This window comes from Pungitius pungitius, chromosome 13 (assembly GCF_949316345.1).
Source record: "Pungitius pungitius chromosome 13, fPunPun2.1, whole genome shotgun sequence".
Classification (NCBI taxonomy): Eukaryota; Metazoa; Chordata; class Actinopteri; order Perciformes; family Gasterosteidae; genus Pungitius; species Pungitius pungitius.
In genome coordinates, this window is record NC_084912.1 from 9349054 (window position 1) to 9370821 (window position 21768).

At 44.6% G+C, this 21768-nt stretch overlaps 1 protein-coding gene across 4 annotated transcripts in view; it reads left to right on the plus strand.

The window, feature by feature from the left end:
- The window catches only part of wdfy4 (WDFY family member 4), a 37130-nt gene that overhangs the window by 2915 nt on the left and 12447 nt on the right, over nt 1-21768 (plus strand). For 2 of the 4 annotated variants that reach the window (XM_037465173.2, XM_062566378.1), the window contains exons 3-49: nt 609-720; nt 1469-1596; nt 1878-2006; nt 2126-2315; nt 2744-2933; nt 3069-3229; nt 4225-4457; nt 4539-4678; nt 4859-4989; nt 5200-5301; nt 5430-5620; nt 6428-7152; nt 7274-7367; nt 7479-7693; nt 7814-7890; nt 8024-8255; nt 9034-9110; nt 9197-9415; nt 9533-9711; nt 9795-10026; nt 10360-10511; nt 10590-10701; nt 10792-10982; nt 11061-11213; nt 11353-11426; nt 11700-11858; nt 11967-12064; nt 12151-12247; nt 12326-12525; nt 12900-13066; nt 13248-13367; nt 13465-13644; nt 13745-13903; nt 14317-14443; nt 14541-14692; nt 15151-15389; nt 15479-15600; nt 15736-15927; nt 16034-16143; nt 18471-18548; nt 18669-18860; nt 18943-19018; nt 19112-19329; nt 20862-21010; nt 21114-21228; nt 21512-21597; nt 21693-21755. In XM_037465173.2, the coding sequence (XP_037321070.2) occupies nt 609-720; nt 1469-1596; nt 1878-2006; nt 2126-2315; nt 2744-2933; nt 3069-3229; nt 4225-4457; nt 4539-4678; nt 4859-4989; nt 5200-5301; nt 5430-5620; nt 6428-7152; nt 7274-7367; nt 7479-7693; nt 7814-7890; nt 8024-8255; nt 9034-9110; nt 9197-9415; nt 9533-9711; nt 9795-10026; nt 10360-10511; nt 10590-10701; nt 10792-10982; nt 11061-11213; nt 11353-11426; nt 11700-11858; nt 11967-12064; nt 12151-12247; nt 12326-12525; nt 12900-13066; nt 13248-13367; nt 13465-13644; nt 13745-13903; nt 14317-14443; nt 14541-14692; nt 15151-15389; nt 15479-15600; nt 15736-15927; nt 16034-16143; nt 18471-18548; nt 18669-18860; nt 18943-19018; nt 19112-19329; nt 20862-21010; nt 21114-21228; nt 21512-21597; nt 21693-21755 (7538 nt within the window). The remainder of the gene's footprint in view (nt 1-608; nt 721-1468; nt 1597-1877; nt 2007-2125; nt 2316-2743; nt 2934-3068; nt 3230-4224; nt 4458-4538; nt 4679-4858; nt 4990-5199; nt 5302-5429; nt 5621-6427; nt 7153-7273; nt 7368-7478; nt 7694-7813; nt 7891-8023; nt 8256-9033; nt 9111-9196; nt 9416-9532; nt 9712-9794; nt 10027-10359; nt 10512-10589; nt 10702-10791; nt 10983-11060; nt 11214-11352; nt 11427-11699; nt 11859-11966; nt 12065-12150; nt 12248-12325; nt 12526-12899; nt 13067-13247; nt 13368-13464; nt 13645-13744; nt 13904-14316; nt 14444-14540; nt 14693-15150; nt 15390-15478; nt 15601-15735; nt 15928-16033; nt 16144-18470; nt 18549-18668; nt 18861-18942; nt 19019-19111; nt 19330-20861; nt 21011-21113; nt 21229-21511; nt 21598-21692; nt 21756-21768) is intronic. The other 2 variants (XM_037465174.2, XM_037465176.2) reach the window with 1 other exon arrangement.

Here is a 21768-nt window from a genome sequence, read left to right on the forward strand (position 1 = left end):
TGAATAAACCTTTTTGCCTGTGCACACTCTCGATCCATCACACATGGCGTGACTGTGTGTGTGTGAGCGTAATTATTTAAATGTGTGTGAGTGAGACATCACTTATCAAGGCCGCGGATGTAATCACGCGTTGTGTGTGGTTCTGTACGTGTATAAATGTGTGTATAGGTGTAACTCTTGTGACCAGAATATAGCACCTTACTTAAAAACAAAAAAGCAATTAAACTGATATCCTCTTACAGAACAGAGAAGAGCATATCACACCGGCTTCCATTAATTGTAATGTAGTACATATCCCAGAAACAGCTCATATTTATCTACAAAATGGCTACATTGTTTTGCTGCATGTCATTATGCACAAGTTAGTGCCACGGAGCACATGAGCACATACAGTACATTGCAATACAACAATTTCTGCTCATAGTTCCACACCAAAACGGTTCATATTCAAAATTCCTATTCCATGGCTACCATTCCCCCCCAAAATCGGCAGTTCACGCAATATCTATCACATGTTTCAGTGTTCAGTCAATCACTACAGGCCCTACATATTTTGTTTTGCTCTCCAGTGTATTTTGTAAGACGAATTGCCTCCTCTCTGATCTCAGGTCTGTGAGGATGGTGGAGGACTCGAGTATTTGAACATAAAGGGGCTTGCAGCTCTCACAGCTGACACTGTCATCCATAACATCCACAGCAGACTGGCTGAAAGACCTGCAGGTACTAACAGCCGCCCATCTACCCGAGTCAACACAACACTGTTCACTCAAATGGAGGGGCTTTCTATCTCTGGTATCTACTTCTGCATTTTCATTACGCTGCACTTCTTTCCCAAAATGTTTCTTTCTTCCTTTTATTGTCAGTGTCACTGAAGCCATGTTATTAAAAATGGAACAGCAACGTAATCTGTTAACTAAAGTGGGGAAACGAACGGAATCTGCAGTTCCCTTCTTGAGGTTTGGACGTTTCTTCTAATTTTAACGTTGCTCTACAGATGTTTCCTCTCTTTTCGGTCTCCTCGGTCTCACTCCAGTCCCTCTGTTGCTTCTTAAAGGGTTTCTTCTGAGTTCGTAAAGGAGAACCTTTTTTGTTACAAAGGGAAGTCGACACTTCTGGTTTTTGATGCAGACCGTGGTATTAAGTTGAATGAGAGGCTAACATTGTGCACTGTGCTCTATAACTACTTTATAAACGAATTACACTGTAACCCTTCAGTGAGCACAAACAGGACCCTCACCAAAATAGAAAATGAATGCAAATTACCCCCCCACAATTAGAAATATTTTATTAAACTTTACTACACTGAAATGGGGATTCAACTATGACTGATCGGTTGCAGTCGGAGGTGAAGAGGAACAACTGCAGAATCTACAGCTGTGTTGTTGTCTTGGGCCTGTTAATGACCTTTAGCCTGTGCTGTTATTCTCCAGCATATGTTCAGTCGGGTTGTGCTTTTTTGTTTTTTCAGAGGGGGCTCGTAGTGAGGTGGTGCGGTTCTTCCAGAAGCAGGACACTGAGGGGACAACCTGTGAGGCGACAGACCATCGAGGATGGCTGCTGCTAAAGGCTCTGCTGCTGCTGACGGCTGACGACTCGGTGAGTGAAAGTTGTAAACTGAAATTAAAGGAAGTTCGGTTTTCATACTTTCAGTTGATCAATGTTTTCGAAAGCTTCTTACGTTGGATCGCAGTCACATGGGGAAAATAATCACCGTAAATGAGTCCTTAAATGTTGTTGGACAACTTTCATTCAAGTTGTTGAAATTAGTATCAAACACACATTTACAAAATGATGAAGAGCCGGAAATTATTGTCATCATTTATTGCCAATTATTTTGAAGAGGTTCTCCTTTTTGTGTGTTTGTTTGTATTTTATAGGATGTACTGTCCAGTATAAACCCCAGGCTCCCTGCTGCTTTGGTGAAATGTCTGTACCTGCTAGTGTGCCTTCCAGCTGAAAAGGAGAACTCTGCCATAGAAGCAACCTTTCAGGAGCAGCTTACGCAGGTCACTTCAGGCATAAAGCCTCACGCTCGCTATTTTTTCCTTCTGCTTGTGCTCCTTTAAAAAAAGAAAATTCAATGGATTTTGTTCTTTCTGAACTTCTTCTTCCTGCTGTTCTCCAGGTTCTCCTTCAGCTCTGTAGGAAGCCTGGTAATGTGGAGAGACTGGTGGAAACTCAGGAGCTGCAGTGTCTAATCATTGGCCTCACATCACTGTGGGACCAGACCAGCGCTACATGGAGACATCAGGCGTCCCGCGTACTCAAGGCCGTCTCCGCTGCAGCAACAAGCAACACTGTCCCGAGCTTGCAAGGTGAGGGGACTTCACTTAGGTTTATTTGGGCAGTTGTTTGTGCAGACATATGTGTTTATTCCAGTAACGGGTTGACTATACAGGCACGCATGACCACACATCTCAGCAGAGAATCAGACTGCAAATATCAGTCCAACTAATTCACATTTTAAATGTTCTACACTAATGAGTGTACTACAACGTTTGTTTGATTTGTTTTGGACATCAACAAATGATCAGCATTTTCCAGAATAATCATTATTATTTTAATTTGGACATCACAGTATCAATAATTCTAACTCACATTAATGTACATCCTTTAATTTCACGACTTGCAATTTGTTTGTATGTGGATGCTATTGTTCAGTAATATTTGTCTTTTTTTATTATATATATCTATGATCGAATTACTACTTCACTAACAAAGAATATTTTCATTTCCTCATTAGGAAAGAACTGTGTGCGTATCTGCATCCAGAACCTGTTGCACATCAGTGGCGATGTCCCCGGGTCTCTGCTGGCTGAGGTGGCTGTGGCTGTGTTCAGCTTCATTAGAGACAGCTATTCTCTCAATCCAGCCCTCTTTGTCGAGTTTGACAACAACAATGGCTACAAGGCCCTTGACCTCATCCTGAAACGGTGAGAGAACAGAAGAAGAAAGAGCGGGTTAAACATCAGCCCTTTCAAAGAGTGTAACAATGTGTTCTTTAAATCCAATTTGTCTGCTCTTTTTTTAACACATTCTTTCATCTCCCATCATTAAACCATCGGCAGATGTGAGGAAGGTGTTTCTGTGGAGACGTTACAGCCTGTCGAGGAGTTGCTGGCTCTCATTGCGTCTTTCACCCTGCTTGGAAAAACTGAGCTAAAAGTTGCTCTCTGTGTGACAAATCCCCAACCTCCGGCCTTTAGGTTTGACCCGCCTCTCGCCAAAGGTAGGTCCACTCTTCTGCAGTTCTGCATTGGTATTCTCTGACCAGCCCTCCCTAATTATCTTTAACGGTTTATCGTACCATGAGGTACCTGAACCATTCCCTCCATATTCCTACTTCCGAACCCTCAAATTACCATGCATGCATGACTCAGCAAAGAAGAGACCCAGGGAGGGTAATGGGTCCAAATCATCACCCAGTTCCACCCTCCTTTGCACTTTTAACCCTCCCAAACTGCTCCGCTCCATTCGCCTGATTTCCTCCACACCCGTTCCCCGACTGTTGCCCCGCTGCCGTGCACAACACCCCTCAGGTTAACAGGATGCTGAGGAGATTATGTCGGAGATGATGAAGTGGAGGCTTCCTCTTTAACTTGGTTACGATGCTCCACATCCATTCATTCACTGGCCTACAGCAACCAGCCATCTATCATAGATGCACAGACACCTCCATCCAACACTCATAAATAGTGTCCATAATCAACACACACACGTGCAATTATACACACAGAAACACACACACTTTTGCACCCATCCATCACATCAGGTAGTAGATCCCTCCAGCAGAGGGACCAGGGACGGTTTTCTGCTGATCTTATTTGGCTTTGATACACTTTCTTTAAGTGTGAAAATGAATCATATAACCAGGTATATTTTTAAAATCAACAAAAGTGTGTTTTGGCTCCCGAATCGAAAGCTTTCTCTAAATATTCTGACAATGCACACAGCAAACTCTATCAAGTCAGATTGTGCTACTTTTCTTTTGGCTTTGGGAATGCTGTGTTGTTTATTTTCAATCCATCCTATGTGAGCAAAACTCGATTGACTGGTGGGATTCAGCATGAGCCCTGTGTTAAAGGTTGTTTTTAATTGATTGGTCTTCCTTTTTCCAATGGAATTGACTGTCTGACCTCGCCAAAACAAAATCTGATAAATTGAGCTTCAAAACCTCTAAATTGACCTCAGGCTGATATTGTCATCTCCTACCTCTTTCTCCAGGTTTAACCGTAAAAAACCTGGCTGCCTTCCACCTGCTGCAGTCCTCCTTGCTGCGTTCTCACGACTCTGTGCTGTGCTGCCTGCTCCTTCGAACCTTGCAGACAATATGGGAGGAGGACCCGGCCAATTTCTTCCTCTTGGAGTGGAGCGTTCAGTCCATGTCCCAGCTGGCTGCCACTGTGTGGCGTAAACCGGCACCTGTCCAAAAACTCTTCTTCTCAATGCTAGAGATGGTATGACTTGGTTGACCCCTCTGCATACTTTTCCGTCAGATATGACATGCGTTTGAGGTTTGATTGAATGCTTTCCTGCAGGTGATATTTAAGTTGAACTACATCCCCCATGAGACCTTGCGGGCGCTGCTGCTTGTGCTGAAGCAGAACTGGTCCGGGACACTGGCTGGAGGAGTGGCAGGGTTAGATTTTGGAGTGGTGGCCCTTAAGTGTTTTCACAGGTGGGCGGTGCTAGTTTGAACATTTCTCATAATTGTTCATGATGCTCCTGTTCTCCCAATTGGTAAGGAGACACAAAGATGCTGCTGTGACTGCTTAGTTCGTCATTGAGACGGATGTACACAGAACAGGTAGACCACCTAAAGTCTGTTTTTCAAAGATCCATCTCCTCCTGTCTGTAGGATGACCGTGCACAGTGGCATGCTATCTGAGGTTCTAAGCGACTGGGGCCTCCTGGAACTGCTGCTCGGCGAAATCCGAAGGAGAGCTAAAATCCTCAGGAAGGCTGGAGTTGTTTGTTCCCCTCAATTAAGTACGTACTATCTTACGCTTTCTCAACTTGTGAGTGGATTTTTGTGACTCAAAAACATGTCTTCATTGACAATTTGAGATTTTGCAGTTTAGTCAGTACCTTTCAACCTTTCAAAGTTAGTGATTTTGGAATACAATTGACATGGACCTTCACCTGCAAATATGGATCACGTTTGCTGTGTAATTTGAATGGAGTTCTTGTGCTCCTTAGATCTCCAGCAGCTGCCGTGTGTGGAGGACGGCGAGAGACTGCTCACTACCTGCATGCTTCAAGTTGTGTCAGCCCTCACTCTGCGGTCAATCAAAAACACAAGTATACACATTCACTTCCTTTTATGCCAATTGTTTTGAAAATTCCTCATTCTCTTTTGCAACCCTTTAGTTCCTTTATCACGGCTGGAAACTGCAGCTGTATACTTAAATCTTGCTTTTGTATTCCAGTTTCTGTTCGAGACCTTGGCATGGTTCCCTACATAAAGATCTTCTTGGATGAGGATCAATTTCGAGGTCCCACTCTGAGCATTTTGGAGCAGCTAGCTGAAATTAATCCAGAGGAATTTATGAGTACAGCCATAGGAGCCCTTTGCTCCTCCACACAGCAGGAACTTGGTTTGAAGAGGGACCTTTTGCAGGTACTTACATTTTACACATCCAGGAAGACTCTGATATCCAGCGATCTCAGCTGTACTATAAACCTAGTCCCCACTCTGCATCACATCATAACAAACTGTAATGCACTTAATACATAATGAGCTAGTGAATTTATTTTCTTAGCATGTGGGACCCTGATAACATTATAGACAAATGCAGATTGATTTGCTAAAACAGGTTTAGCTGTTAACTCCAGCAAGATTTGATTAGCCCAGCAGCCTCGTGCCGTGGCACTCTGAAGATTACCACCTCCATCAGATCAGTGAATGGGACAGAGATTTGATTAAGCCTAACCAAGTTAAACACCCACTGTATGTGTCCGTTTTTATAGATGGCAGTGAGAAGAGCACTTACTTGCAAAAAATGTGTGCGTTGCGCTTGTTTGTGAAAGCATGCACCGTGTTTTGTGTGTGTGTTCTTTGTGCTAACATGGTTAAAGCAAGGGGCAATCCGATTGGATATGACCCAGGTTGGCAAGTGTTACAAGCCATTGTGATTACTCCGGTTTCCGTTAATCACATTTCTGACTGCGTCCTGCCTCACACATTACCTACCTGACAGATTAGGTCTCTAAATTGAATAGAGCTAATGTCATTTTCTTCACCTCCGAAAACTAGTTACCCGAAATGATTTATGGTATATCTGTATGTTTCATCTATTTTTCATGACATTGTTTTAATTGACTAGGGAGATGCTTTTAGAAAATGGAGGACTTTGAGCAAAGCGGGAATTATCTGTGAGTTCACGGTGCGAAACGCTCCGCCTGAATCGTCACTTTTGTGTTTCAGTCCATGCGGAAGGTGCTGGAGAGCCCCAACAGCTGGGACGCCTTCAGGAGAGCAGGAGGCTTCACTGGAATGCTGTCTCTGGTGATTGACATGGAAGGAGCACTGTCCGAGCATCCCCAGGTGGAGGTGTGGAAGTCCCTGGGGCACCAGCCGCTGCTGGACCTCCTCCTCCTCGCTCTCCACATCCTGGCCTTGGCTGTGCATCTTCACACCGTAAACGCACACCATTTTGAGACCGGTGGCTTTTACGAACGGCTGGCCGAGGCTCTTCTCCAGCTGGGCTGCTTCCATGCGGGAGTCCCTGAGAAGGAGAAATGCGACGAAGACGCAGTCTCCCCTCCCGAGACCGCAGAGGAAAACCAGTCCCCTGGAAAAAGCTTTCACCAGTTTGTGGAGTTTGCAGAGGCCCCCGAGGTTCTCTACTGTCCCTCCAACCCTCCGCGGCCCAATCTGCCTGTCACTCTTGGGACGTGTATAAGGCTGCTCTCGTATCTCGACAGGTTCGCCACAGGAACCTACTCTCCTCTGGAGTTAAACCAGGGACTAGATCCTGAGAACGGGTGCGATAAGGAGAAAGCAAACGGACCAGCAGGGCTTGAAGGAGTGTATTCAGGGTCCCCTCCCGTCCACTTGGGACCAGGCCAGCAGTCCATGGAGGACACACACGGAAGACCTAGAAACGCAGCATCCAGTATTTCCTCAGCCTGCACAGATTCTCAGTACAGGTGCATATGTCAAGCGATTGGAGGTGGTAGCACCTTTATTCAATTCCTATCTAAATTGTATTGACTGAATGGGGTCTGTATGTGTTTTAATACCTGTCATACTTTTTTTCTTTGCTTACAGAACGTTCAGCTGCAATCATGTTATTCTTCATCCAGGAGCACTCCGTGTTATCATGACTCTCCTTCCATCAGTATTTAGTCCCAAGGACCCACAGGTGCTCTAATAGAGTGATGAAGTTACCATGTTTCAGTCCCCTATGTTGCACATTATTGAATGCATGTTAGGGTGCCAGTATGAGACGTATGTTCTTTCCCTCCTTTCCTAGCTCTCTACGGAGGTCCAGTTCTCATTGGCGCACCACGTTCAAGCCATGGTTGAATCTGAGCGAAACCGCCAGATAGTGTGTGAGGGGGGGCTGGTCTCCACACTCCTGGCCCACTGCCGGAGGGTGTTAATGGCTCCCAACCACCCGTTGCATCTGCCCGTCACTCGCATCTTGGAGAAGCTCGCCTCCCACGCCATCACACTTTCAGACTTCAGGTAAAACATTTGCGGTTCAGACACCTTCATTTCTTTATTGCCCAGAAGATGAGGATACTTTTGTTTTTTTTATTTATTTGTGCTGCAATATTATGACATTTGTTACTTTCTCCTTCTCAGGAAATTCCTGTGTTTAGGGGACCCGCTCATGTGCCTAGCGGACAAAATGGCGGAACGGAAACTTCCTTCTGTGAATGGTAATGACTTAATATTATGTTTATATAAATGCCTGCTCTTTACTGATGCACGTGTGAGATATGCACGTCTTCTCAAGATTTCATTTGGTGTTTCAGACATTAATGCAGACCAATGGTTGTGTTTTCTCTAAAGCAGATCACGGGGCAGAAGCGCAGGTCTCGTCAGGCTCTTCATTTAAGAAACTGAAGCGCGCTTTCAGCTTGTTAAAGTCTACAACTCGCAGTGAATCCCTTTTCGGTCCGGCAATCCCTGTCCACCAGATCATCAGTCTGGTGTCCATGACGTCGCCACGCACCTACAGACCACACCGGCTATCCTCCTCACCTGCCTTTGTGGAGTTTGACATGACAGAGAGTGGATATGGGTGAGTCCTAAATTTGCTGTATTTTACCTGTTTAGTGCAGCAGAATTAAACAGATTAGATGGATCTTCTAGTTGTGCTCTATACACATTTTGAAACTGTGGCTTGAAATCACTCCTTAAAGTAAAATAAATGTACAAAATAAAAGAATGAACTTGAAAGGACTCTGTATCTGCATAGTAAAAGTAAAAGGTGAAGTTCACTGCGGTGGCCTAAAGACAAAGCCAAAGGCTTACCAAAACCAAAAGGCTTTTATAAAACAGGAACTGTCCCATTTGTGCTCTTTGGACTTGGTTAAACCCACATTTTTGGGCGCCTTTTAGGAAGCTCATGGAGCTTAGTGATGTTTAGGGCCTATAAAGGAAAATAAAAATGCAGAAGAACCCATTGATTAGCACCTGTATTAAAGTGCGTCACACGAGCTCTGAGTACATGGACGGATGGGGTGTCAAGTTCCTGCTGTCTCCAATGTGTGCACCAAGAGATTTTACCCGGCTTGAGGCTCTCTTTATTTCAATCCGCAGCCAATTATAAACTGTGTCATGTGACTCCAGTGACATGTTGTCACTCATGTGACCTATATTGTAAAGAATTTCCGTCAGGCTGAAACAAATGACCCGGAGGCAGTATGTCGGGTGCTTCACTTGCAAAGGGCTTGCGGAGATTTACCACCACTGAGTGGCAGACTGATTGTATCTAGTAACATGGCCTTTTGTTTAAAAAAGAAAGTGCAAGACACTTCATTCACAAATGTCTTGCCATGTGGTGGTATCCCTTGCAGCTGCCTTTTCCTGCCCTCTCTGGCTACGGTGAAAGGAGTGACCGCTGATTCAATTCCAACCGGTGGAATCGGAGGAGGTAAGTGACCATTGTATATGTTATGCTACTCAAATATTTAAATCTGACAAAAATGTCTAATTATTTCTATTTTTTTAACATCTTAGACTGCCGCGGCTTTCCCCCTTCAGCTGGTCTTTCATTTTCCTGCTGGTTCCAGATCAACCGGTTTAGTTCAGCCTGTGATTCCCACCCAATCCGTCTCCTATCGGTGGTTCGCCACATGTCTCGGACTGAACAACAGTACATCTGTCTGTCGATCTCCTTCTCAGCCAATGACGGCTGTCTGGTTATCTCCACAGAGGAGGAAGCATTTACATACCTGGGTAAGAGTGATCGACGTTTGGTCAATATTGGGGGTAAAAAAGGTCAGCTATTCTTTATCAATTGTGTTGCTTTGTATTGCAAAGGTGGACCAAATGTATTTGTTGTTTGTTTATCAGATATGATGGAGCCTGAAGTTTGCTCCCCCACCTCTTTGACTACATCACTGAGGTTCCAGTGCTCCAGCATACTGGTCCCCGGTCAGTGGCACCATCTGGCTGTGGTCCTGTCCAAAGACGTAAAGAAGAGCTGTATTGTTTCCGCCTACTTCAATGGCAAAGCAGTGGGGACAGGAAAGGTATGACAGGAGGAAAGAAACTGAGGAGCTGTTGAATGTTTTTAAATGCATTCATGTATAACAGCCTCTACATTTCCTTTCAGATGAAGTATATCCAGCCATTCCCCGGTCAGTATGTCTCCATGGACCCCGCAGCCGTGGTCGACGTGTACGCGCTCATAGGAACACCAGCGCTGTGGAAGGAGCACGCTGCTCTGGTGTGGCGAGTGGGTCCATCGTTCCTGTTTGAGGAAGCTTTGAGCCCTGAGGCTGTGAGGGTTGTGTACACACGAGGCACCGCCTACCAAGGGAACTTCCTGGCTGTGGGCCACACAGGTGAGTCACAAGATCTTGTCTAAGAATCTCACAGGATTTCAACAGTATGTCTTTTGTTTACTCAGTACAGTATTCATCATGGGTAAGAGCATATGACGCATGCTGAATCTGAATGTTTATTTAATATTGGTTTTATTAGTAGAATGTGACCCTAGAACAACACAAGGTTGATTCTAGATGCCTTAGGAACTTAGTTTTCTAATAAGTCAGTTTTAGTTTTAATTTAATGCAACTGCGCAACTATGTTTTTTTTTTGGTAGATTGTGATTACACATCTGCAAGACAGTTCTATTGCATGTTCCTGTGTCGTCAGACCTCTCTGTTTTTCCTCAGGGGATGATCCAGATGCTGAGTGTCCCACTCTCAGACTGGTTCCAGAGGAGAGGATCTCGTTCGGCATCAACCCAGCAATTTCTTTAATAACAACCGTTGTGCAGATCCGAGAAATGTACAATGAGGTGGACTGCAGACTGATTGCTAAAGAGGTATAATGAGTCCATGTGGAATCTGGAATGTGTTTGTTGTTCTGAATGACGAGCAGCCGCCACTGTGTGTATTTACAGATGGGGATTACGTCCCGGGATCACTCAACGCCTGTGTTCCTGGCTCAAAACATCAGCCAGAACCTTAGTGGTACAGCTCGCACCATTGGAGCAGCCCTGGTTGGACATTTTGGTAAAAAAAAGTATTATTTTAAAAAGATTTACTTGCACTTTAGTCTATTCTTGCAAGCCCGCTTGGTAACTTCTCTGTCCTCTCTTCAAGGTGTGCGTAAGTTCACCCCCTGCAGTGCATCCAATGGATTTCTGTATGTCGGCGGACCTGCAGTTGTTCTCAGTCTAATTGCAATGGCGCCAGATGACGGCTCTCTGTATGCAGCTGTCAAAGTTCTTCTTTCTGTGCTGGAGACCAACATAGCCATGCGGCAGGAAATGAATCGAATCAATGGATATAAGGTGGGTCTTTTGAAAACTACTGTATCTGCTTCCACTGTGTTGTAATCTGTCCTTAAACATGTATTGCTCTGCGTGTAGTTGCTGGCTTTCCTGCTGAAGATGAAGCACAATCTGGTCAGCTACAGAACCTTTCAGTTGGTTCTGTATCTCTCCAGGTCGGTGGAGCTGAGCTCTGGGCCAGATTGCATCCAGAACACACCTGCTTTCCAAGCCCTGCTGTGCGACCTGGAGGTAAGCATCCAAATCTTAGCATGAAAGAATGTAGTAACTGGATAACTATATTTATATGTCCTCCCTGCATATAGTTGCCATGTGAGCATCTGGAAGCTAACTGCTAGCGTGCCGTTTCTCTCTCATTGTACCTTTTCAGGTGTGGCGAAACACATCCGATCATCTCGACCTTTCAGCTCTGAATCACTTTGCTGAAATCCAGAAGTCCTTAAGGTAAAATCCACAGCTTTCAGCATGTGGCCGGAGAACAGGATGTAGCTTTAATCTTATCTTTATTAACTCACATGGCTCAACAAGTTAGACTGTCATCAGTATCACAGAAATGTAAACGTACACATATCGCTATTATGGGATGGTGCAAAAGATTCAGTCACAAAGGACAGGCAAGAAGAGCTTGACTGAACTTGTGCATGGATTGCTGAATTAGATGATTCCTGTGTGGGAACAGATTGTGATTGATATTAATGTTCTCTCTCTTTTCCGCAGTGACAGCAGGAATGCAAGGGTGATGCACAGTACGGGCACGCTACCAAACCTGCTATTCGAGCTCTGTGATCCCGCCGTGACTGTTCAGAAGGTGAAGATCATTTGTTGTATCATCACATCCCTCCTAAAAGCTCACTTGACCCCTCTGGACACAAGCAGGTACAGTCTGGCAGTGCTCCTGTCGTACGGCTTACATTAAAGATATCGGACCAATTAAGTTTTTAGGAATACCGGGTGTATTTCAAATTGCTCCCATTATCTGGTCAGACTTGGGCTCTTCCTGGTCTACACGCTCCCTCCTCTTGGTAGCGCGAATGAAGGGGGCAGCGACACATTTGACAGTGATCTTTCACAGGGTACACCAGGTACACCATATGACACTCAAACACGCATGACACAGTACATCACGTGTCTTATGGATGAACCAAGAGTTGTCTTAATTGTGCTCCAGCTCAGAGATGTGATCCAGCCAGCCTCATCTGGATCCGCAACCAACTCTTGCGATCTCTTTGCGAAATCCTCAACTCGGACGGCCTTCGGATCAAAGAGTGAGTGGAATACAGCATGATTTCAGTCTAGGAAGAGACTAAACTGCATTGGTTGATCATGTTCCTATTCCCCACTAGTCTGCAGAAGGCCTTAATTGATTCCCTGGGCAGTGATTGGTTCCTGCTGTTCCTTCAGCCCCATCTTCACCATTCCACCTTGAAACTGGGTCTCGTCCTGCTCACACACTTCCTGTCAAACCCCAGCCAGCAGAGCAGCTTCAGGGAAGGGGTTCTCCCAGCAACCCTCATAGAGGGCATGGAGGAACGGCTCGTCTTGGGTAAATACAGTTTCTACTTTCTGCCTTGTAGGCTGAGGTTATTTTCAAATTAAGATGCAGAATCCTGATGTGTAAAATGATAAAGTCTGAAAGTGTTACGTGAGGTGATAACATACAGTTGCTCTTTAGATACTTCAAGTGTAATTTTTCAGTCTTGTAATGGAATGTGGTCTCAAAAATAGTCACCTTCCTATTGCCTCAAAACCAAATACTGTTATTTTACAGAGACCGACATAGATCTTCATCAAGTTCTCACCCTGACTTGGGTTATTTTTTAACAAGACTTGCATCTTATATTTTCTCGACACAATATTACACCCATGCAGTATTGAAGAAGCAATTTCTATCGTATAACTTTCTTTCCTTGTCACCAGACAACCTTCAAGCTAACACTAGGTCATTTGAGAACCTCAGCACCACGTGCCCAGGCTTCGATGTTCTACGGGGGCTGCTAACAAGACACACCCACCTACCTCAAGTGTTTGAAGCCATGGCTTCTCTGCTGCTCGAGAAGAAGACCAGTCACACCACAGAGGGAAAGGTGGGGCATTTGAATCATTTCCTATTTTAGAAATCATCTTTGTACTTTGTATTGTACCGTCTTCTGTCATGCACCAACCGCCCAGACAATTTCCATGTATGTCCAACATATTATGGCAATTAACGTTTCCTGATTCCTGATTATTTTCCCTTTTCCTAATGCTCTAATGTGGAATTTACAGGTGCAATTGGATGATTTCCTACAGTCATTGATTGACGGCCAAAAAGACAATCCTGCTCCACAGCTCTGTGTTGAAGCCGCGACTATAATGCTGTCATTAGTCAAAGCCATCATCACTCAGGTGAGAACGTAATAATCTGACACTTTCAGTGTGTATCCCCACGAAAAAAAAAAATTTGTAAAGCTTATTGATACGTATTATTTTCCTGATTTGACAGCCGTGTCCTCCAGAAAAGGACATGTCAGGTACTGATACTTCATGGGAGTTGCGGCTCCCAGCAAGCGTGATGCAGTTCCTTTGTCTACTTCATAACCAGCGGCCCAGAGACCCACTGTGGGCATCACCAGAGTTCCTCCATGCACTGGCTGCAGTTTTGTATCCTCTGGACGTTTCAGAGGTTTGTGTGTTATTCTGCATCCGTGAAGCCCAAACGGTTCTCATGTTGCTGGTCTTATTGACTTATGTTTTTTTTTAATTTCTTCTCTCATTTATTTTAGGGTGTGGTTGAGCCTTGTATAATGAGTGAAGGTGACAACACATTAAAAAATCCTCCAAACAGGAAGCCGGTCTGCGATTTCATCCGTATTCTGCTCATGGACATTCTTTTTAATGTGTCTGCCAACACCAACGCACACCCTCTGCTACTGCTGCTGGAGGTGAAAGCACAGACACGCGTGACAACCATCAATCCTTAGTCACATCCCGAAAGAGTTGTAACTGCAACGCATACGCATTAATGGTCAAAAGGCCCATTCACTGATAAAAGGCTCTGCAGTAGACCAAAACCCTGCAGAACTCTCATTTTTCCAGAAGGTGCCACTGTCTGCTCAGCTACTAATAAAGGCCGAGCCACGGTACTGTTAGTAAAATCATTCACCACTAGGAGCGAGAGAGCAGCAGCAGGCCTGCAGAACTACAGATGTCTGTAGGGCTATTTTCTTAACGCACACAACACCCAACACTTGAGACAACATTACACAAGGTGCCAATTGTTCTTTTTAGAACAAGCATGTACATTTTTTTCCCATACAGTGTAAAGCGTGTTTAATAAACTGCATATATGTCACAGTTCTCCCCTGAAGGCGCATCGCTGGAACAAAGGCAGAGTTTCCAGACTGAGCTGCTGGAGTTGACCATGGACATCATCCACATGCTCAGCCATGAGGAAGAAAACAACACTCATCTCATCTCACAGGGTAGAATAACAGCGAATGCACTACTCAGTTGCCCAAGCTGATAGAAAACACGTTTTATTGGCGTCTGATTCCGCTGCTTTTTGATTTGATTTCTCAGACAGCAAGAGTCAGACGCCTGAAGGTCAGATGTGCACGTTGATGGAGAACGTTGTGTTCTTCAGCAAGACTCTGCAGCAGAAACTTTACAGCGGAACATTCTTGGGAAACTCTGAGAGTTTGATCAACTTCCTCGCGGATCAAATTGTTGTGGTGAGAAGAAAACAGAGACATGAACACACAGATGGTTAGAATAGAAAAATACGTTTTTACCACAAATCTGACATTTTAATGACTTTCTTTATTTTCACTGGTGCCATGCTTTTAATATGTGAGTGAATAGAAGTCAGCTTTTCTTTGGATCACTAGATTTATTAATTTTTAGTGTTTTCTTTCTCTTCTCATATCTTGTGCTTTATCATCTTGTTGCAAATAAGTGTTTTCACTTATTACACTTACTATGTTATCATTCGGATATTTATAGTTCATTTGTCTGATCGTTCATAATCAATCAATAAATATGAAAGTTTCTAGTTAAAATTAATCCGCTTATTGTCATTTAACCACAGGGAGCACTGGCTGTGTAAATCAAATACTTTCTACTAATACTATTAATACTCATTACTCTATTTTTATATTATTGTACTGATTACACTTCTGTTAACTTCTAGGCTCTGGAGAAAGGCCAAGCTCAGAAAGAGAGCACAGTATCTGCGCTCTACTCGTGCACCAATAAAGTCCTGCTTTATCTCTTGTCTCAACCACGACATTCCCAAGAAGAAAAGGACGTTGTCATCAGGGCATTGCGGACACTCCTAGAACGCTGGGACGTTGTCATGGCGACTTACAATGCGAATGTGAACTTCATTACATGCCTCCTTCATTGTCTGCTGCTGATACGATCGGGCAGGTAATAGCAAAACGATCTGCAAAAAAAAAAACATGTGGTTGAAACACCGGTTCACTTGTAAGTCAAACAATCACACTTATTTTTTGCAGCTATCCCAAAGGTTTTGGATGTGTTCCCCAAAAAGTGCTGAACAGCAAAGCTTCGTCCCAATCGTCTGCTACAAGAACCAGACATCCTGCGCGCCTCAGTAACGGAGCAGACGTTACCACAGGTATGAAGGCCGTTATGTGAGCGTTTATTTATTTATTCATCACTTTAGCCTGACATTTTTGTAGATTTTCTAAGTCTGGAGATTTGAAAGAGGGATTTTTTTTCTTTTGTGTGTGTGTGTGTGTGTGTGTTCCAGATGATACAGAGCTTGTGTCCTTAGCGGAGTCGTGTTGGTCAAAGGTCATGGCAGAGAGGCAGCACATGCTTGAAGAAACCTCTAAGATGGAGATCTCGGCGAGTCACATGGCCGAGGCGGGGCCTGTCAGCATGACTGACATCAGTCCTCTGTGGGAGGAGATGGCCCATAAAGCCTGGCTGCTATACACAGGTTAACTATAATAACTACAAAAGAAGAAGCGTTCTGAATGTATGCTCTATTTTTTTAAAGCAAGAAAAATCTAAAAAACAACATGTATTTCTATTTTCCTTTTCAGACTCCCAAAAGCAGAATGTGGCGGGCAGTTCTCTGAAGAGGTTTGATATGATCAGCAGCGCGGTTCGCTCCGCTTTGGGCAGACTGGGCAAAGAGTCAGTAACAGTGGAGGTAAGTTCACACTTTGGATCTCAGGCACAAGGCGGTAAAGCAAGATTTGTATGCCTGGGACTGTGTCCCTTTTGAAAGTGTGGGGGTGGTTATTTGTTCACAGGTAAGCCAACATCCAAGAGCGCTGTGCCCAAACATCATCCCAAAGTCACTGCTGTGTTTATGTTGTGTGCCGTCCAGCCCTGTGGGGGTGTTTGATTATTTCTTTAAATGGATTTGGATTATCACAGCTGATTGCCCCTGAGTGGGCATAGTAATTGATATCTGTTAGGCCTATCCACAAGAACACCCAGTACAACACACTGTTTGCTGCTGAAGGTTAAAGACGTGTTTATTGTTGTTTTTCCCCCCCAAAACACGTGGCCCACATCATTAGTTCCCCCACAACGCTTAAGACGGCGAGCCATCTGGAGCAGGGAGCGGGGACATATTACTCAGGCACACAGGCATGAAATTACCCAGTCTGTGTGTCGGTCTCACCCCCACGAAGCATGCGCGCGCGTGCTCTGCGCTCCTCTTGCCGACAGAAATCGCGTTGGCAATTATAGCGCTACCAATCTGATGAAAACATTATTCATTTGATGTTATTCTTTATCATATCAGTCTCTGACAGGCTATCAGAGAGGGTGATGAATTGTTTTTCCATCTGAGAGGCAGGGAAAAAGAAGAATGGAGGGATGTTGCTGCTGCCTCGCTTCCTGTGTGTTGCACTTCTTTGCTCTGAGTAGGTTGCAGCAAGTGTTCATGAAATGATATATTAAAATCATCAGGAGTGGTCAGCCAGTCTGTTGATTTTCTGTTCATCTTCCTGAAGAAACAAGGGCGCCTTTAATTTATTTTTCTAAATCCTGAGATTACGATCTTTTTGTTTGCCAAGTCGCGAGCTTACGCTGGATTCACAGTGATGCATTTGGAAATGAGCGTGTTTACAGATATATTTACTTAACCAGAAAGAGTCGTAAAACTTACTGCAGGTAACGAATGAGAATACTGAGACTGATAGGCAGACTGTGTCCTAAATCAATCTTCAGTGCAATTCTTCTGGAGATTTATTTCATCGCCAAATGCAGTTTCCATAATCATATCTGTGTCCTCATATTAGAAAGATAATTAACAGCACTAATGATCACGTTAAGTTCATTACACATTCACTGGCAGCCCAGAATGAAGTTGACATGATGTTGCCTTATCATCAAAGGTGGCGTATTGTTGGGAAGTCATTAAAATGGAAATGAGTGTGATGTTCTGATGTTAATTGCAGAGGGAAAAGATGAGTTATGTATTTAATGCAGCATTTAAAAAGCCAATGAGGTTCCTATCTGCTAAATAGGGTAATTAATGCTATATATTACTTATGTTTGTCCAAATGAAGGAATGACATTAGGAGAGGATGACGCCGACTTGCTGTTTATCTGTTGCAACACGACTCCAGCTCGCAAACTTCATTATTACGCTCTCTCTTTTTTTTTTTTTTTTTTTTGGACCTTAATATTTCTATAATCTTCTATGAAATTACCCCTTTATTTCTTGCTCTGCACAACTTCTCATTTGGATAGTCAATCAGTAATTTAGAGCTTCTGTTTTAATTTCCAGAGGGCTGAAAAGTTGTACACATGGGTTTACTTATTTCTCAAATTTGCTTCTCTAGTATTACAGAAGGAGCGGTTAGTTTTTAGTGTACTTGAAATCAATTACTGAATTAGGTGGTGTTATTTCTGCAAAACAAAGAATTAGCATCTGTAAATAAGACTAGACATGAAGACTTACTACACATTCATTCAGTCAATTAAAAGGCTTTCCTGGTCAGCTGTGAGGATGGACACATGTGGTTTCACTAGTCTCTCAGCGAGCACTGCTGTGATGATGGGCTTTAATGAAGCCGTTAACAGTCAGAATATGATCCCAGTGTGTCTGCTGAACATCAGCATCCTGCAGTGTCAACGCGGCTCGGTTTCTGCTTTTTCTATTTTTTTGTTTTCGTTTATGTGTTAATCAACACACGCACACGCTAGCCCTGCCCATGACTGTGGTGTGGCTCAGTGATATTAATGTTTATGTTAATTAGATCACACCAACAAATGATTGCATTTCCAGGCGGGGTTATTGTAAGACTGTAGCCACTAGCTTATTTTGCCCAGTGAATGCAATTTAGAACTGATGTAATTGTATGAATGCATTGTAATTGCATGAGGAAACAACAATACCATTATGAATATACAATCTCTGTGACCATGATGTGTGTTTACAATATGAGCTGGAGAAAGAGCGATTGTGCTGCCCGCCCTTTTCATTTCCCACCCATCGGCTCACTCTGCCCTCTTTTGTAGGAGTTTCTGTCTTACATGGAGTCACGTCGACAAAGAGGTCACAGCATGTTTGAGAACATGAGGACCAACCACGTACAGGTTTGACAGAAATGCAACCATGAATAAACTGGAATAGATGTAATTCCAGAGCCCAGGTCGGATCTGTAATGACTTTGTCTCTCCACCTCATCTATTCCTTCCGTCCGGGGCTGTTAACAGTTAAGAGCCAGTGAGTGGGAGCAGGCGAGCTCCAAGTGGCTGCGCGTGGAGGCCGAGCTGCTGAGGGAGCGAGCGGTTTTCGGCCCCGGCCCCGGCGTGCTGCTGAACCAAGACTGGGTGCAGGATGCCGCCGAAGGACCCAACCGAACCAGATGCCGTATCCGCAGGAGGGCCCTGAGGCGGTCCAAGCGGGTAAAGCCTTTCAGTTTAGAGCGGGAGCTTTGGAGCAGAGTGCTGTTCAAGGTCCGATTCGTAACAGTGCCATCTGTTGTAGGTGCTCGGGACGCTGTGTCTGGGTTTAAGGACTGGCACGTCGGAGGGGAGCAAAAATAGACCAGAAGGTGACGTGGGTGAGGAAATGTCTTAAATATCTTTGTGTTTTTTTTTCTTTAATCAGAGTGTGGATGTTGGCTCACCAGGGGAACGTGTTTACTTTTCAACAGAGCCCATGCTCCTGTGTGAAGTCGGAGCGGAGGCTAAAGAGGATGAACCGGAGGGGGGACAAGATTTCGACCGCCTGACCTTCTTCCCCGTCCTGAACGAGACCTCGCCCGCTGTCACCGAGGGTTCCCCCGACTCCTTGACCTTCGAGCCCTGCTCCCACACACGAGACTGCCACAACACACGCGTTATCCTGCAGGAGCTGCAGCCCGGAGAGGAGGTACTGGGTGTGTGCCGGGTTAAAGACGTCACGCCTCCTTCCCACCCTGCTAATATTCACAATCATAATTATCTGATGTAGACTAAGGGATTTCCAAAGCCCAGCGCTGCTATCAGAATCCCATCTTTCCTCATTAGTGTAACGTTTTAATGTCGAGACCCACATCAGCTCCTCTCATTCTTCCGGCGAGTAAGAAACCAAAGGCACATGTTGACGGGGACTCTCATCACTCCGGCAACCAGCGGCGGCTTTTAATGTTTCTGACAGAAGTATTAATAAAAACAGTAGGAGGTGATGCGAGCCGTCTTACATCAGCTTAGTAAGTGTGTGATGTGTACAAGTGTGCCCTGTTGTCTTGCAGTGGTTTAGTGTGAGTCCTGCTGAGCTTCCTGTCAAATCAACAGAGTCATTAGCTCTGAAAAATGCGTGCACACGCACACAGCAACACACAAAGGGAAACCCACTCATAATTAGCTTGCCAGCGCCAATAGTGTGATTATGACAGTAATGTGTGTGGGGAGAAATCAATGGTCTGACATTAGGCTCTCAGTCAATAAAAGTCCTCCTTTTCTCTCCTTCCGCCCGTCATCAGCTAAATCACCCACAGACTGATAACGCAAATCTGTTCAGTGCACGCTAAGGCGATAAGGAAACAAGTTTATTGTTATGTAGTTAATCTTTCACAACAATAAATACAATTCACTTTCTTTCTTTTTTTTTTTTTTAAATCGAGTCATTGTTAGGGTCTTAATGCGAGTTTGTATTCAACGATGAAGAATTGCCGGACAATCCGGCCATGATATAGCTCAATGTAAGACTCCTGTGTCGTGAGACTTGGACACCTCGGATCTTATGAAGTGCTTTGGACCTCATGACTAGTGATATTATGCATCTTATGCATGTCTCTCTGTGTGCATTCAGACCAGAGGTTTTGATCACTTAGCAGGTTCCCTGTTATGTCTGTGGCAGTGATTAATTCTCCCAATATTGGCCGTGCAGTGCCTCCTCCTATACAGAGTGCGTGACTTTGTTTCTGGGGGGTAGGGAGTCTGATTTGATTAGTATAAATCGTGTGGGCCCTGCGGGTGTGTCGGGGCCCCATATGGTTTTTGGGAACAGTGTCCCAGAGGGCCAACACGGGGAGACAGCCAGGTGCACACACTCATTGTGAAATGAGGGGAGACAATAGAATTAGCCGCACATTATCACAATGCAGTTAGCATTAGCCACAAATGGCGCTGAAAGCAGCATGTGTGTCCACTTTGGGGCTGGAACAAACGCACGGCCACACCACTCCCTATCAATCAGCTCTGATAATGAAGTGTTCGACTGTGTCTTTTTAATAATGATTAGAATATGTGATTAAAATGATCAATCAAGTAAAGCCTGGAGTGCCTGCGTCGCTGCCATGTCATGTCCCGAGAGGGAAGTGTGCTGCTGATGTGTGTGTGTGTGTGTGTGTGTGTGTGTGTATCATGCCTCTCACCCGGGGCACAATGCATCTCCCCCGTACCTCTCTCCTCCCGTTGTAGGTGACTGCTAAGGCGTGCGTGGTGACGGTGAGCGGCCTCCGAGTGACCGAGGGGGTGCTGCTGTTCGGCAAAGAGAGCCTGCTCTTGTGCGAGGGCTTCACTCTCAGTCCCGCCGGAGACGTTTGTTGCAGAGAGCACCGCCCCAGCAGGTACAGCTGTGTGCGCCACACGCTTGAGTGCAGCAGATACAGCGGAGCGGTTTCAGTGGTTCTGATCATTTCATCTCTGTGTGTGCCATTCTGTCCCTGCCAGTGTGAGGGATTCCTTCATTTCCACCATGTTGAGTACAGAGCTGCCTCCGGCACGCTGCAGACGCTGGCTCTACGAGGACATCAAGGACGCACGCTTCATACGTTTCCTTTTAGAGGTCAGACATGCTAAAGCTCAAGCAAAGTATTAACGTGCATTTTATATTCAAAATCAGTTTGTACAGGATTAGGTTTGAGTCATTCACACTGTTGGATGTAGACGTTTTTAAACCTGTGGTCTTATAGAAATCTGATTTGTTCTGAAATTATTTTGCGCCATTCGTTTTTTTTACATATGTTTTAGATTATTGGTCAAAATGCATTTTTGTCAAGGTTTTAAAAGGATGTGAGAGATAAAATCTGCTGTTAAATAAGTCGAAAAAGAGTTACTGTGTTTCCCAGGACAACGCTATTGAAGTCTTCATGAAAAACGGACTTTCAGCCTTCCTCGTATTCCTGAATAAGGACCATGTTGCTGCATATAAAAGGTGCCTCACTTTAATGAAACGTTTTTTGTTTTATTATTATTTACAGCATTATGATGACGAATCTTTCATTCTTTCCACTCTTGTTCTCCCTCCAGGTTGTGCATGGTGGTGCCAGCATTAAAAGGCAGAGGGGCCGCTGAGGTGATTGCTAATGCCAGGTAAGTGTCCCCC